General features: G+C 36.9%; 1 protein-coding gene across 1 annotated transcript in view; it reads right to left on the bottom strand.

Moving 5' to 3' along the window:
* Positions 1–12,255, bottom strand: part of C4BPA (complement component 4 binding protein alpha) — a 28,789-nt gene extending 16,534 nt beyond the window's left edge. The window contains exons 1-5 of the mRNA XM_008064444.2: positions 12,099–12,255; positions 10,805–10,987; positions 9,894–9,993; positions 2,565–2,650; positions 2,212–2,406 (exon numbers count right to left, since the gene is read on the bottom strand). Coding sequence (XP_008062635.2) covers positions 2,212–2,406; positions 2,565–2,650; positions 9,894–9,993; positions 10,805–10,987; positions 12,099–12,255 — 721 coding nt within the window. The remainder of the gene's footprint in view (positions 1–2,211; positions 2,407–2,564; positions 2,651–9,893; positions 9,994–10,804; positions 10,988–12,098) is intronic.
* Positions 12,256–15,449: the final 3,194 nt, after the last annotated feature.

The raw sequence follows: 15,449 nt of genomic DNA, 5'->3' as shown, positions 1-15,449 counted from the left end.
TTATTGTAGAGATGAGGTCTCAGCAAGTTGCCCAGGCGGGTCTCGAACCCGCGGGCTCAGGCAATCCACTCACCTCAGCCTCCCAAGGCACGGAAATATATGGATACTCATTTTACTGAGGTTCATTTTACCGAGGCCTATCACATTGGCCCTTCTATGAGATAATTGTGGATAACTCTTCCAACTTCCTCACTAATAAAAATTAGTCATACTGGATATAACCCAGAAGGAATATATCTCTCCAAGGTCTCCAAAACTTGTAGTATAATGGCCTGATTTCCTGAATTATTTTGGTTGTGGATCAGTGGTCCATGGTAATGGTATGGTGTCATGCAGAGGCAACCAGGGCTTTGGAGTTGTGTGCGCCCACAAGCAGAGAAAAATCGCCTTTCACGCTCCACCCCATATCCAGTCAGTCATCAAGACTTGATCCTGGCACTTTAATGCCTCTGTAATTCCTCAACTTTTCTCCAGGCTCACTGCCATGTCTATAGTTGAAGACAACTTTGTTTTCTGACTGGAGGATTTCAAACGTGCTGTCTTAGTCTGTTTCTGCTGTAACAAAATACTGTAACTGGGTAGTTTATAAATAATAGAAATGTATTTCCATGTTTGGGAGACTGGGAAGTCTAAGCTCTATACATCAGCAGATTTAGTGTCTGACTTGCTATCTGCTTCCTAGGTGGCATCTTCTCACATGGAGGAAGGGATGAACACTGTGCCTTCATGAGGCAGAAGGGCAAAAGGGATACAGCTGTCCCTTAGACTTCTTTTATAAGAGAATTCATCTCATTAGTGAGGGTAGCACCCTCATGACTCAATCACTTCTTAAAAGGCCCCACCTGTTAAAACGATCACATTGTGTCTTAACCATGATTTTGGAGGGGCACAAACAGGTCATAGCAGGTGCCTATCTGTCCTCCTTCAGATTGTTGTCCATCCAGCAGTCAGAGTTAACTTTCTAAAATACAGTGAATGTATTGCTCTGGCTAAGTTCTTTTCATGTCTCTCCTTCATGTTTATTCTGTACTCCCCGAGAGTGACACACAAGGCCCTTCATAATCTGGCCTCTGCTGACATTTCCAGCCTCAGTGCTTGCCATTTCTACCTCTTACAGACCTGACTCCAGGCATTTCGCACCATTTGCAGTATCATGCTCTTCTGCCCCCATGGTTTGACTGTGTCCTGTGGTGAGTTGGTAAGTGATGCTATGTAAAGTTAGTAAAGTAAGATGCCTTAGATGACCAAACTAACAATATCAATAATAGATCTTCTGACTTGGTTGTTGGTTCCTTTGTCCTGTTGTCCTCCTGGTGTTTAGTAGGTTTCGTTTGCCCCATAGGCATGCGTGGTTTACATTACAAGTGCTAAGAGATATTTCCAGTTCTGCCCCCTAAACAGACAAAATACTACATTCCTTAGTCCTCTGAGGCTACCTTCTAGTTCTAGACGAAAGACTGCAGTAGAAAGTGATATGTGATCACTTCCAGGCCAAAGCTCTTAGCCAGGGCACAATTTGCCTTTCTCTCTTCCTTTACTGAAGAGATTGTAAAAGAACATTTTGATATGGAGATACCACAAGATCAAAGAAACCTAGATTGCTGAGCTGGCTGCTAAACTTTACAGCTGCCCTGGAGAGTCTTCTGGACATGGAACAGACTGGAACAGACTTGGTACTAAGGAGAATAAACTTTACCTCATCAAGTCAGTGAGATGTTGGTGCTATTTGTTACTGCATTCTTTTGTGTGTTTTTTTTGAGTCAGGGTCACCCAGGCTGAAGTACAGTGGCAGGACCATGGCTCACCACAGTCTTGACCTCCTGGGCTCAGGTGATCCTCTTACCTCAGCCCCCTGAAGAGCTGGGGCTACAGGTGCACACCACCATGCTCGGCTAATTTTTTGACTTTTTGCAGAGATGAGGTCTTGCTATGTTGCCCAGGCTGGTCTTGAACTCCTGGGCTCAAGCAATCCTCCTGCCTTGGCCTTCCAAAGTGCTGGGATTATAGGCATGAGCCACTGTGCACAGCCTTAGTACATATTAATATATTCCAATACAGCATGCAATAAATATCAGTTGGCCAAATGATTGCATCAGTGCAATAATTAGTTGGTCTTTGAATTGTTCTATTTTCTTAATAAATTCCTCTCTCCTTTTCTTTTAAGTGACAAATTTCAAACAATTCAAAGCTGAATTCATCATTATGACTTACTTTCACAGGTAGGAGGACTTGAGCTCCAAACCCCTGCTGTTTTATTTTCCACTGTGCAGGAAATAGAGGCATTGCCCAAGAGTGAGAAGAGGGGGTCACAGCTGTAGGTGACAGATGAACCGTATGTGTAGATGTCTTCATCTCCACCACTGTGCTTCCCATTGCTGATTTTTGGAGGGGGCACACACTTGGCAACTGAGGTGAAGGAATGAAGGGAAAGAAATAATCAGGGAAGACATTGTCACAAATCTAAAATACATGCAGATTCTAATGGAGGGTACACAGCAGTAAAGATGCACAGGGATTTTACACATAGTTTAAGTTTATATCAAGTCAGAAAAAAAAATACTTACTTACACATGCTGGGAGAGGATTACTCCAGTCAACTCCTCTGTCTTGGATGTCACAATGACTAGTGGTTGAGCCAATTAAGATATATCTGAATAAGACAGAATCAAAGATTTTAATGGAATTCTTCCTACCCTAAGTGAAATTGGATAAAAGGATCTGAACAAATAGAATTGTTACTCAATATTAAAATGACAAAATGTTTTCCTATTGAGTACTCTATTTGGTAAAATTTCATCACTGCAACAAGATGCATGTGCTTATTCATTCATTCCTTCACTGAGTGTCTACTAAATATTAGGTATGCAGTTCATCCAAAGCTCAAGCAGGACAATAAAAGACTCACTTGAGCGTGTTCTGTGTTGTCTTTGGTTGGCAATGCCAGCTGGATTACTGACCCCAAAGTCTTGTGAGCAGATAACTGATTTATCCCACACACCATTAACTCTTAGCTCACCACATCCATTTTTATTGCTTTTGACAGGTTCTAAGCTTTCTTCCATTCATCTTACTGCCCTTTATCTTATTCTAACAGGAAAAAAAGGAATTGCTAGAGTGATTTCAGATTGTAGCCTCATCAAGGATATTGATAGTCATCAATTATTTCAAATTTTAACATTACCAAGGAATAAACCTACAGTGTGATAGCACACTAAGGTAAATGACACCTTCAGCAATCTAAGAGCCTCTGGAGTTTATTGAGTCATAATTTCAAGAAAAATATATCTTTAAAATGTATTTTTATCTTACCTAGCCAAGAGACTAAGTGCAAGATATCATTTCTTGTTATTTTGATAGGAGCACTTTAGTGTTTTAACAGCATCTTAGTTCTGAATCCCCTCACTTTCCCTCATGGAACTCACACACAATAAGGGGAAAAGGAGATAAAAATGAGAAAATCAACAAAAAGAATGAAACAAATACAAAAAAGAAAAATGATAGGTATAAATGGTAAGCAAAGGAGAATCAATATATGCTTAATTGGAGAACCTACAGAAGGAGCCCAGATAGAACAAAATAGCTTTTTAAGAAGTTATTTCAAGTAAATGTTACTGAAATAAAATATTTTACTCTACATATTAAAATTTCACACCAGTCTGGGAACAGTGGCTAACCCATAGTCCCAGCAATTTAGGAGGCCAAGGAAAGAAGATTGCTTGAGCCCAGGAGCTGGAAACCAGCCTGAGCCACAAAGCTAGCCTCATGTGAGCCATGATCATACTACTGGCACTCCAGCCTGTGTGACAGAGCAAGATCTTGTCTCAAAAAATAATAATAATAAAATTGCACATTATATAAGCAGCAAAAGATTGAACCAAATTATTTTTACCAAAACAACTAAGAGTAAAATTATGACATTTCAAAGATAAAAAATACTATCTTTGGACAGACAAATAAAGATCAAGTCATGTATACAAGAAGAAATTCAGGCCAGCAGCATCCACTAGGAAATGATAGGGCAGCAGTACCTATAAGACATCCAGGAAAAGAAAGTATGAGCCAAGTACTTTGTATCAAGCCCCAAGGTTTTTCAAGTATCAATGCCTCAGAAGTATTATTTGAACCTGCAAGAACTTAAGGAATAATTTTCATCTGGGGCATTAATTTTTAAGGAAATCACATAGAACAAACTACAGCCAACCAAGAGACAAGGGCAACTTTAGCAAAAAACAAAACAAAAAACTGGTAGCAAACATTGAACTACACATTCTAAGACAGATCTAAGACAGAACAAAAGTGGCCTTAAGGTTATTGAGTGAATATTCTATGCTCAGACTATGCTGCTGAAATGATGCAACTAACACAAAAATAGGAGTTGAAAAAGAGAGTGTAAAACAAAATGAACTCTCTCATTGCTTGATCATCTACAAGAGTTGGGAGGAAAATCAACCATAGACATGTGTGAGTGTTGCGCATTAATGTTAAATGCAAAGTAAACACAAAGATAATATACATGACGTGAATCTACTGTTAGAGAAAATAGAGTGAGGAGGAGAGGAGTGAATTCAAGATAACTTTACTGTTGCTCATAACAGAACAAAGTTAAACTGTCTAAAGGTAAAGGAGAATAATATTACATAAATGTAAATGTATAAAGGTAACACCTAGAACCAAATTTTGAACCTTCCTTAGTATCAATATACATACGTATTTTCAAATAACAAATAGATATACACACATATACATAGAGCATAAAATATGAAATAATAAGACAAAACCCAGTCTGTACGTTTCATTCATATCAATAACTGCAGTTTTGTGTAAATCTCCTATTAGAAGACAAAGAGCTTTTAGCTGGAATAAAATCGAACTCTATGTTGTATACAGGAGACAAACCTAAAAGTTTCAGACAGTCTAAAAATAAAAGGAGAGTGAAGTTATATAAAACAAATGCAAACCAAAAGAAAAGCAGAGATAATGATAATAATATCCCAAAATTGGACCTCAGAACCAAGATTATTAAATTATACAAAAATGGCTACTTTATAATGTTGAAGATTTCGATTCGCCGTGAAGAGCTATAAGTCTTTAAGTGTCAAAATATGTAGCAACAATTTTAGTAAAACAAAAATACATGAGGCATTAAAAAAAAAGATCAATTCTACTTAATTATCATTAAATTATTTTATAATATTTAAGATAATTATAAAATTGTTAATTCACTTTAATTAATATTTATGTTTAAAGCATATAAAGAGAAACATAATAAAAGATTCAAAAGAGTTTACCAACAAAATTGATCTGATGGTAGATATCAAACTCTACATACTGATAATAAAAATATAATCTAATTTCAAGTGCCTGTGGAATATTAATGAAAATTGACCATATATTATTATGCACCCTAAAACCCCAGTAAATTCTAAAAAGTAGAGGTAAGAAATATTCTTTGTTGGTCTAGAGCTCTTAGGTGCCAATGAAGAAATGCTTTTACCATGGGACATAGCAAGAATTCCAAAAATTAAAATTACCAGATTTAACAAATAAAAATATAGAATAACTAGTTAAATTTGAATTTCATGTAAATGACAAATTTTTTTTAAGTTTAAGCATGATCCAAATATTACATGAACCATACTTATACTAAAAATATTTATTGTTTATCTGAAGATCAAATTTAACTGGCATCCTGTATTTTACCTGGCGATCCCAAATTAAGCTTGAAGTTGAGAACTGTTAACTCTGGACCATCATGTGAATGAATGAACAGGCAAAGCAGGGGTTTACTCTAATGGTTGAGGCGCTTAACCCTGGTTATGAAGGGAAAGTTAGACTGCTTCTGCATAATGGTGATAAAGATGAGTATGTCTGGAATGCAGGAGATTCCCTGGGGCGCCTCGTTGTAGTCCCCCGTCCAATGAAAAACTGTAACAACCCAAACAGACAGGACTGCTAATGGCCCAGACCATTTAAGAATAACCTCTCAACAAGCAACAACAATCAGATGACTGCTTGTTGAAAGTAAACGGAATGAATAAAAGAAGCATGTAGTTATAAATACCAGCTACAATCACATAACTAGTTGCAGAAACAAGAATCATAATAGTAATAAATATTTCTTTCTTATTTTAATATAAATAAATTTCACATAAATAACTTTTTTCTCTTTACCTCTTTCATTCCCCTGCTATATGTATTAATAGTGGTTTTCTTTACATCTTAGTATTTAAGTTACAGAATATCCAATGGGAACTCTGACGCAACTCAAAGAAGATTCCCTTTTGGGAAGACAGTCCCCATGTTTTCAGTTGCGTGGGGATATTTGCATTATGGAAGGTGTTAGCATTATTTTGCTATTGTTTTTATTTAGAAGTCAAGCTAAGTATGGTTAAAACAAATGCATACACCAAATTTGACAAAGAGTGGGCTATGGTAGATTTGTGTTGTGTCAACTTAGCTAAGCTGTAATTATGTTTCCCAGAATTCTCTTCCATGCATAATGCCAAATTACTATATAGCCCACAAGAGATAGTAGATATGGATTAGTAACCATATTTTTTCATGCTTGAAGGGGCAGAGCAGAGCACGGGATGTGATTGCAGTTGGTACATATTGTTGCTTCTCTGCTCTATCAACCTGTTGGCAGAGGGCACAGCCAGGCCCAGAACAGAGCCAGCTTCTACAAGATTTCTTTCATGAACTTTGACTTCTGAACCAGGTACATTAGCACTGTGATGAAGGACAAACACTTCTGTGGACAACCTCACCTTTGAAGTTGAAGGCCAATGGGCTGTGAAGAACAAGGTGAATTCCTGTTGATAATGGTGGGCTCCACTTACTCATCCATGAAGGTTTCAGTTTGTCCTTGTGGCACTCAGTTTATGTTTATCTTCCCTTCCTGACTCCCCTGCCTTCCTGACTTCAGGCTACAGGAACAGCCTCCTGTATACTGCTTAACCATCTACTATACCTGTATCAAGTCAGATCCTTATAATAAATTCTGTGGTGTTCTATTTCTCTGAGTAAATTCTGATTGATATAATTAGCTAACATAAATAGACAATAACAAATTAGAAATCTAAAAATTGGAAAGTAAGAAGTAGAATAATCACTATTTGCTGATGATGTGATTACAAACCAGGTAAGCCCAAGAGAATTCAATTGAGAGACTATTATAAATAATAAAAAGAATTTAGAAGTTAACTGAGATATTAAACTAACGTGCAGAAATTAATAGTAAGTAGATAGAGAGATAAATAGATAGATATAGAGGATATGCAAAATCTATATGAGGAAAACTGTGAACCTATCCTGAAGAAACAAATTTTAAAAAGACTAAACACTAGGTACACACAGGCACAAGAATGGGAACAACAGACACTGGGCACTGCTAAAGGAGGGATGGAGGGAGGATAAGGGATACAAAACTACTCATTGACTACCATGCTTACCACAGGGGTGGGGGAGGACAGGCTTCTCAGAAACCCAAACCTTGTATTCATTCAATATATGTACGTAACAAATCCTCATAAGTACTCTATGATTTAAAAAAAATACTAAGAGGCTTAGTATTACAAAGCATTACAAAAGGCAGCAGAACATGCCAAAATATGCCACTTTGGTATAAGGATTGTTTTGAGTTGAAGGCACTTAAAAAGCAGCAAGATGCAAGAAGGGCACTCTGACCTCCCTTTTCTTCCTGAAAGCAGGAGATACAACTCTCACATGAAATATGCCTTTCTTATACCAGAAGGAAAAGAAAATTCTTACCACCAGAGACAGAGCCAAGGCCAAAAGAAATCTGTACAAACCTTGTTAAAATAACCCTTATCTTTCCTTAGTCTTTCCATGTATTTTAGTTACTTTTTCACAATTACTGCTGTTGTTCAACCTGGTATATATAGACCGCTTTTTGGGTCTTCATTTTCCTGTGAAAGCTACCCCATATATATAAAAATAAAATCTGTATGCATTTCTCCTGTTAATCTGTTTTATGTCAGGCCCAGTAGAGGTCCTAAGAGGGTAGAGGAAAAGTTTTGCCTTCTCTACAGCACCATTTTCTTATCTAGAGAGATTCAACATCATAAAATATCTAGTCTCCTAAAATTAATATATTAGTTTTTAGGTTTTTAATTTTAGGAGAATAATTATTTCATGATGTTGATTCTCTCTAGACAAGAATATAGTGCTGTAGAGAAGGCTTTACTAGATTCTGGTCTGGCCACATAACTCTTTGAGCTATGGTCACCATGTTTTCCTAGCTTTGGTCCCCTCCCCTATCTTGGAGAGGTGAATCTCTTCTCTCTCTCTAATTTCTAAACTATATTTTCTAATCTGGAAAAAAATGTAATATAACACTGATTTTAAAATATGCTCAAATGTATAGTTCATGTAGTCAAACTAAACAAATAAGTATTGTCAGGAAAACTTCAAAAAAGAAGAACAATAAGGTAGGACGACCCATATAGGCTATTAAATAATCTTATAAAGCCTCAATAATTAAACAACTGTGAAGCCTGTACGTGAATTCATAGACAAAATAATGACATTACATAGAAAGTCAAGAAATAGATGCAGATAAATACAGGAATTTTATACAGCATCAAAGAGCATCTCAAATTAGTGGATTAAAGATGGACTTTTTAATGGATTATGTTGTCAAAACAGGAAATCAATATGGAAAAATACAGACTAGGATCTGTACCTCATACTACATATTATAAATTAACTCCAAATGGATCAAAGCTTTGGACATTAAAAAATATGAAAATATAAAAGTAGTAGGAAAAAATATAGGCAATTATTTTTACATCTCATATTGGGGAAGGCCATTTAAATTAAGACATAAGATCCAAAAGCCATTTTTAAAAGGAAGACTGATAATTTTAACAATATAAAAACAAACTATTTCTCCTTGAAATAAAAAACACCAATAGCCAAGTGGAAAAAAAAAAAAAAAGACTGGGGGAAAGTTACGGCTTATATCAGAAACAAGGCCTAAATCCTGATATGCATAGGCTCATGTGTATGTATGAATGTATATATTCTAAAAATTAATAATAAAAAATTCAATAAGAGAAAAAATAGGCAACAGATATGCCCACTAGTTCAGAAATAAATATAAACATCTCTTGAACATAAAAAAATACTCATCTTCATTGATAATAAGATCAATATACATTGAAACTATAGTGAGGTTTTATTTTTATCTCTTACATTGGGAAAAAATTCAAAAATTTGACAAGTTTTCAAGTTTGACTACACAGTTGGAAAGTTTATGGAAAGACAGATGTGCATACTCTACAAAACTGTGTAGCTCATAGGAAGCACAGTATAACAAAACTTCTAAATTTTCAAAATAGGCACTCTTTAGAAAGGCCACCTCTAGTAATCTACCCCACAGATATAGCTTTCTATGTTCAAAGTAACATATGTACAAGATAATTCATCAAGACATTGTTCAGAATAGCAAAAGACTGGAAATATCCATAGATTCATTAAAGGGACTGTTAAGCCATGACACATCTACACAGTAAAATTCTATGCCATTAAAGGACATGAATGAGGAACCTCTCTATGCACAAACATGAAAATGTCTCCAGTATATATTGATAAATAAACAATAAATCAGATTCAGAACAATGTTTGTTATTGAAAAGGAGAAAATAATAATATATGTTAATTTCTTAGGTTGTATTTGTATAAGGAAATACTAGAAGGATACATAGGAACCAATAAAAATGGATTTTTGCTTGAGGACAGGTAGGATGGGGTATATGGAGATAGTATGAAACTGAGATAGTATTTTACATCATTTTAAATTTTGAAATGAACACATTTGCTATTTTAAAAATAAATTTAAAAGAATTGTTTGTAGATTACCTCACACTCACCCTTCTGAACAGCTGAATTCTATTTGTGATCCAAAAAAGAGATCTGTCTTAACTTCCACTTTCCCATTAGGTAAATCTCCTGGGGATCTGCATCGTTTCTCTGGGAGCAAAATTAAAACCATGATTAGTGATTCCAGGTACTCATAGATACAGCTTTGGAAAAGAAGATAAATTGATCAAGTTCCACCTCTGCTTCCAGAAATACCCAGAGGTTTGGATTCAAACTTATTTCTGATCCTTACTCACTGGTTTTTTATGCTATAGAAAGAATTAATGCAAAATTTGATCTCACTTGTTCTGGTATGTTTTACCAACAGAGGAAAATGCCCAGTTAAATCATTGTGGTAACAGAATTCATGATCCAGGATTGAATATGCTGACTGGTGACCAGGGAGCTTTGCTTCATTCTATGTCTGTGGTATGTACTTTGAAACTAGGACCCTCAAAAATGCATGTCCTTGGTCACAAAAGGAAAAAAAAAAAGATATAGATTATATATTCTTACGATTGGAAAACCAATTGGCAGCGAAACCTAGCTTCTTCCAAATACAGCAGATATTGTTGGTGAAGTTATTTTGGAAACTGCATTACCACCTTTTAGCCTAAATTTTTGTAGTTTTTTTAAAAAGTGAATTTGATTTTCAATATTTCATAAGGAAATTTGTGGTCCATTTCTCGAAAGAAGTGTTTAGTGAATTCATAAAAAATAGACATCTTTTTCAATGCAATTCGTTTCCACCTAATTTATTTCGTTTTATTTTTCAAAAAGCGGCTAATGTATATACTTTGAAATCAGTAGCTTACAAACTGGATTGTTTCTTGGTGGCTGAAGATTAAAAAAATTTAGTTTCTGAAACAACTTTCCAAAGATGAATAAAGCATAAATGAAAAAAATAAATATTGGTACTCACTGATACAGAAGTTAGTATAACCCCATAGGCCAGTATGTTTACAGGTGAGTATCTGATTTGAACTGACCCTACTGTAGCCTGGGCGGCAAGTGTATCTCAGAATATGTCCAGTTTTGAAGTCTGTCATATTCATCTCATTTATTGGAGTAGCAAATGGTAGTCTGGGTGGAGGACCACAGTTGCCTGGACACCAAAATGACAAGGAGTACCAAAAGTTATATCATAAGACACAGTATCTTAATGTTTCAATAGTATGATTTTAAAGCAGGGATCATTCTTGTCTCCTCTAGTCAAGAAAAATAATGACTTCTATTATTTTATCTGTTCAGTACCATCAGTGGGCTATCAATAATATATATTCGTTGATAAATGATAATGACATTGATAATGATAAACAATAACAATAAAAGGTAGAATTTTTTATTCCTTATCTACTATATAGGAGATAATTTATCTGAAAAAGATGACATGAATTCCATCAGTCTATTAGATTTCCTATATCTGCTGACTTGGATGCATCTGTGCAAAGCCAGAAGTCCCTACAAGTTTATCTCAACAGAAACATATTATTTTAGTAAAAATAACATTATATAACATTTGTTTGTCTCGGGGAAAGGAAACTGGGTGGCTGGGAGATGGGTAAGAACATTTTTAATTTATATTTTTTGTACCTTTTGGATGTTTTTTAAACCTTTTTAAAAAAAATTTTATAAGGACAGGGTCTTGCTATGCTGCCCAGGCTCATCTTGAATTGTTGGTCTCAAGCAATCCTCCTGCCTTGGCCTCCCAATGTGCTAGGGTCACAGGCATGAGCCACCACACCTGACCATCTTTTGAATTTTGAATGATGTAGAAGAGGAAGCATGGAGCCCTTGAAACATAAAAATATCTTAATCCTGCTTTCCTTTTAAGAATTAAATACAGGGCTAATTTATCTATTAAGAGCCCCAGAAGAAGTATACTCTTCACCTCTCCATTCTGAATAAACCCACAAGCAGTGAAAATTGTTCTGTCAGACTGATAGATAATACAGATTTCCCAACCAAGTTATGGTTGGGAAACAGATTGTTCTGGAAATTCTTGGAGAAGAAATTCTAGGGGAAATTGTCTAGGAAACTACCTATATTATGAGTAAAGCAAATTTCCCTAAATTCCAGTTGGTCAAATAAATCACTTGTTGCTGAAGCTGGATTTCTGCTAAGAAACTTAGTTATCGTTTTTTTAGTCTTAAAAGTGAATGTGGGAGTTATCGCCATTGTTTGTCCCCAGTCTGAGCTTGTTTTCCATTACTCACCAAGAACAGTAGCCAACAGAGCAGCGACCAAGGTCATTTGGAAGAGAGTTGGATCAGAGACTTTCCACAGCACAGAGAAGGGCCAGATTGCCATTTCCCCTTTTCTATGAAAGGTCCCATGTGGAGCTTTTGAGGGACCCAAGACCTGCTGCTTCATTTTTCTGCTGAAAGAACCCAATTAAATAAAGTCATTGAATTCCCACTTGTCGTAAAGCACTAGGATACATGCTATGGGATCCTTGTCTTCAAGGAAATTACAGCCTGGAGAAGAAAAACAAAAACGTGAGCACAAACATTACAACACAAGGCAGTGAGGACCGACCTCCGCAGAAGCACTGTGCTCAGAAGAAAGATGGACTTCAAGCAGAGAGAGGGAGTGGGCTTTACAGAAGAGACTACATCTGCGCTAGGTATGCTGGAAAGGTTAGATAATACTTTGATCTGGCTGTTAAGTGTCTTAGATTGTTGTTAAAGAGGGAGCAGTTATAGATATGCCTGCATGGAATGTACGGGCCAAGTTTAGGAAATGCATAGACTTTATTTTTTGAAGAATAGAGTGTCATTGTTTTTGTTTTTTGTTTTTAGTTTTTCTTTGGGGGGTGTTTTTTATTTGTATATCTGTTTGTTTTTAAGCTAAGGTGTGACATAAAGATTGTGCTTCAGGAAGATCACCAAGATAGATTTACACAAGACAGATTGAAAGAGATAGAGGAAAGAAAAAGGGCGGTTGATTAAGAAGACTATTGCAATTGGTCAGATAACCTGAACAAAGACTGGCAGAGGAATTAGAGAAAAGGGGCACAAACATAAAACAGAGCAAAACAAAAAGATGGGAAAAATGATGAAATCGAGAAAGAGTTGGATCACTGTGCATATAGTATTGGGAGTTCCTTATGAGTAATGTTGACAACAGCAATAGACCATCAAGAAAATTGCAGTTGTGAAAAAAATGGTTTTATATATATGAAAAAATATATGTGGCAAATGCACGTTCTATTGCTGTTGCTGTTGTTATTTTAGATACAGGGTCTTGCTCTGTCACCAGGCTGGAGTGCAATGACACGATTATAGCTCACAGCTTCCAACTCCTGAGCTTAAGGGATCCTCCCACCTCAGCCTCTTGAGCAGCCAGGATGCAAGTGTGTGCCACCAGCAAACGGACATTCGGTTTTTTAAATTAGACTATTTAAAGACTTATTTAAAGGAAATCACTAACGATATTTTTATTCTTCACCACCACTTCCCGTTCCCTTTGGAGAACATGATATACCCTAATTTTACATTAGAAATAATCGTTCTCTAAGGAATATATAAAGTTAACTCTCAATGAAATATTGAATTTCATCTTTTTTTTTTTTGAGTTGGAGTCTCACTCCGTCATCCAGACTGGAGTGCAGTAGCCGCTCCCGGCCACCGCGGCCTCCACCTGCTGGACTCCGACGATCCTTCCGCCTCAGCCTTCCAAGCAGCTGGAACTACAGGCGCGCGCTGCCACACCCGGCTAGTTTTTTGATTTATTGTAGAGATGAGGTCTCACCAAGTTGCCCAGGCGGGTCTCGAATCCGCGGGTGCAGGCGATCCACTCACCTCAGCCTCCCAAAGCGCGGGATTACAGGCCGAGCCACCGAGCCCGGCTGAATTTCATCTTTTATTTTGATATCTCTGTTTATTCAAATGGGTCAACTCTCTCATGCATCCATAATTCATACAATGCCCATATCCATTAGTTAAAGGGAGTTCTCGCAATATTTTTCCCCAAGCTGTTTCTGTCCTACATTATGTGGGAAAGGGGGAATTTATCGTGGCCCTTCATATTTCATGGAGCCTAAGTTCGTCACTGAGTAAAGACTTACATAAGTTTCTTATCCCAACCGGGCTCGGTGGCTCAGCCTGTAATCCCGCGCCTTTGGGAGGCTGAGGTGAGTGGATTGCCTGAGCCCGCGGGTTTGAGACCTGCCTGGCAACTTGGTGAGCCCTCATCTCTACAATAAATAAAAAATTAGCCGGGTGTGGTAGCGCGCCCCTGTAGTTCCAGCTACTCGGAAGGCTGAGGCGGAAGGATCGCCGGAGCCCAGCAGGTCGAGGCTGCGGTGGCCAGGAGCGGCCACTGCACTCCAGCCTGGGTGACAGAGTGAGACTCCAACTCAAAAAAAAAAAAAGTTTCTTATCCTTTTAAAACTCAGTTCTGAGTTCATCTCTCCACCTGTTGTCAGTTGTGGGCACACATTCTATCCCATGTGCTCTATACATGTCCACTAGGACAATCCTGCCAAAACATAAATTTACCTAATGAACAACTTACCCGCTGTTTTCACTTACTGAAAACGTGTTCACAGAATCTGTACTGAATACATCCAGGTGAGGTAGAGAGGTTGGGAGGAGCTGGAACGAATGCTTTAGGCCTCATGCTTCCCGGTTCCCCTCTGCTTCCCCCTTTCTTTTCCTAGTATCCTCCTCCCTATCTGTAGTCTCTCCTCTTTCTTCCCTAGCAACCTGGTGAAGTTGGAGACACCTGAGAGTCAGGCAAGTTGCAAGTCATGAAAACCAGCCCACTAAATCACCTATGAAATTTATAAAATGTGATAAATTTCTCCCACGCAATAAAATCTATTATGAGCTATGAAAACTCTAGAAAGGAGTTTCTTCCATTTTTAATAGTTAGCAGATTCAGTGTGTTTATTGAATTTCAGTGAAATTGAAGAAAGGGATTAAAAATATCAATGTATTGGCAAAATAGGATGTGACTATAAAAAGCCAAAAAGATAAGAGTATAAAGCAAAAATTTCCCATATGAATTGTTGCAGTTGTTATTATATTCATGAGAAAAATATTCATTATTATATTTATACAAATATAGTCATAAGATCAAATCCTTAGCTTCAAGAAATTGAACAGAAATGTCTAAAATGCTACTTAAAAGAACCTATTCACTAGCTATATTAAATAAGAATATATTTATATTTTTGAATATTCAAAATGAGTATTTCTTAAAATGTTACTAAGTAAATTGATAATTTGATAAATTCAGCCAACTGATTTCCATGAACTGATCCTTCAGGTATCGGCATTCATTTGGCTTTAGGTGACTAACTCTTCGGTAGTTTGACAATCAGTATCCCCAACACTTTCCCAGGGTCCCTGGAAGTTCACAGCACTGTTCTAACCTTCCCCGCTGCCCAAATCATCTGCCCCCTCTCCCTTTCCTCTTTAATCCCTACTCATTCTGCCAATCCCTTCCCCAATACTCCCTCCTATCCTTCAGGCAAACTTCCCCTTACTAAGTGTAATTTAATATGTATAACTCTAATTCTGACTTGCTTTGTAACTAACACCTGAAGTCTGTCTTCACCA

Source organism: Carlito syrichta, unplaced genomic scaffold (genome assembly GCF_000164805.1).
Source record: "Carlito syrichta isolate Samal-C Ts95f unplaced genomic scaffold, Tarsius_syrichta-2.0.1 Scaffold307338, whole genome shotgun sequence".
Taxonomy (NCBI): domain Eukaryota; kingdom Metazoa; phylum Chordata; class Mammalia; order Primates; family Tarsiidae; genus Carlito; species Carlito syrichta.
This window is presented reverse-complemented; position numbering and strand designations above follow the sequence as displayed.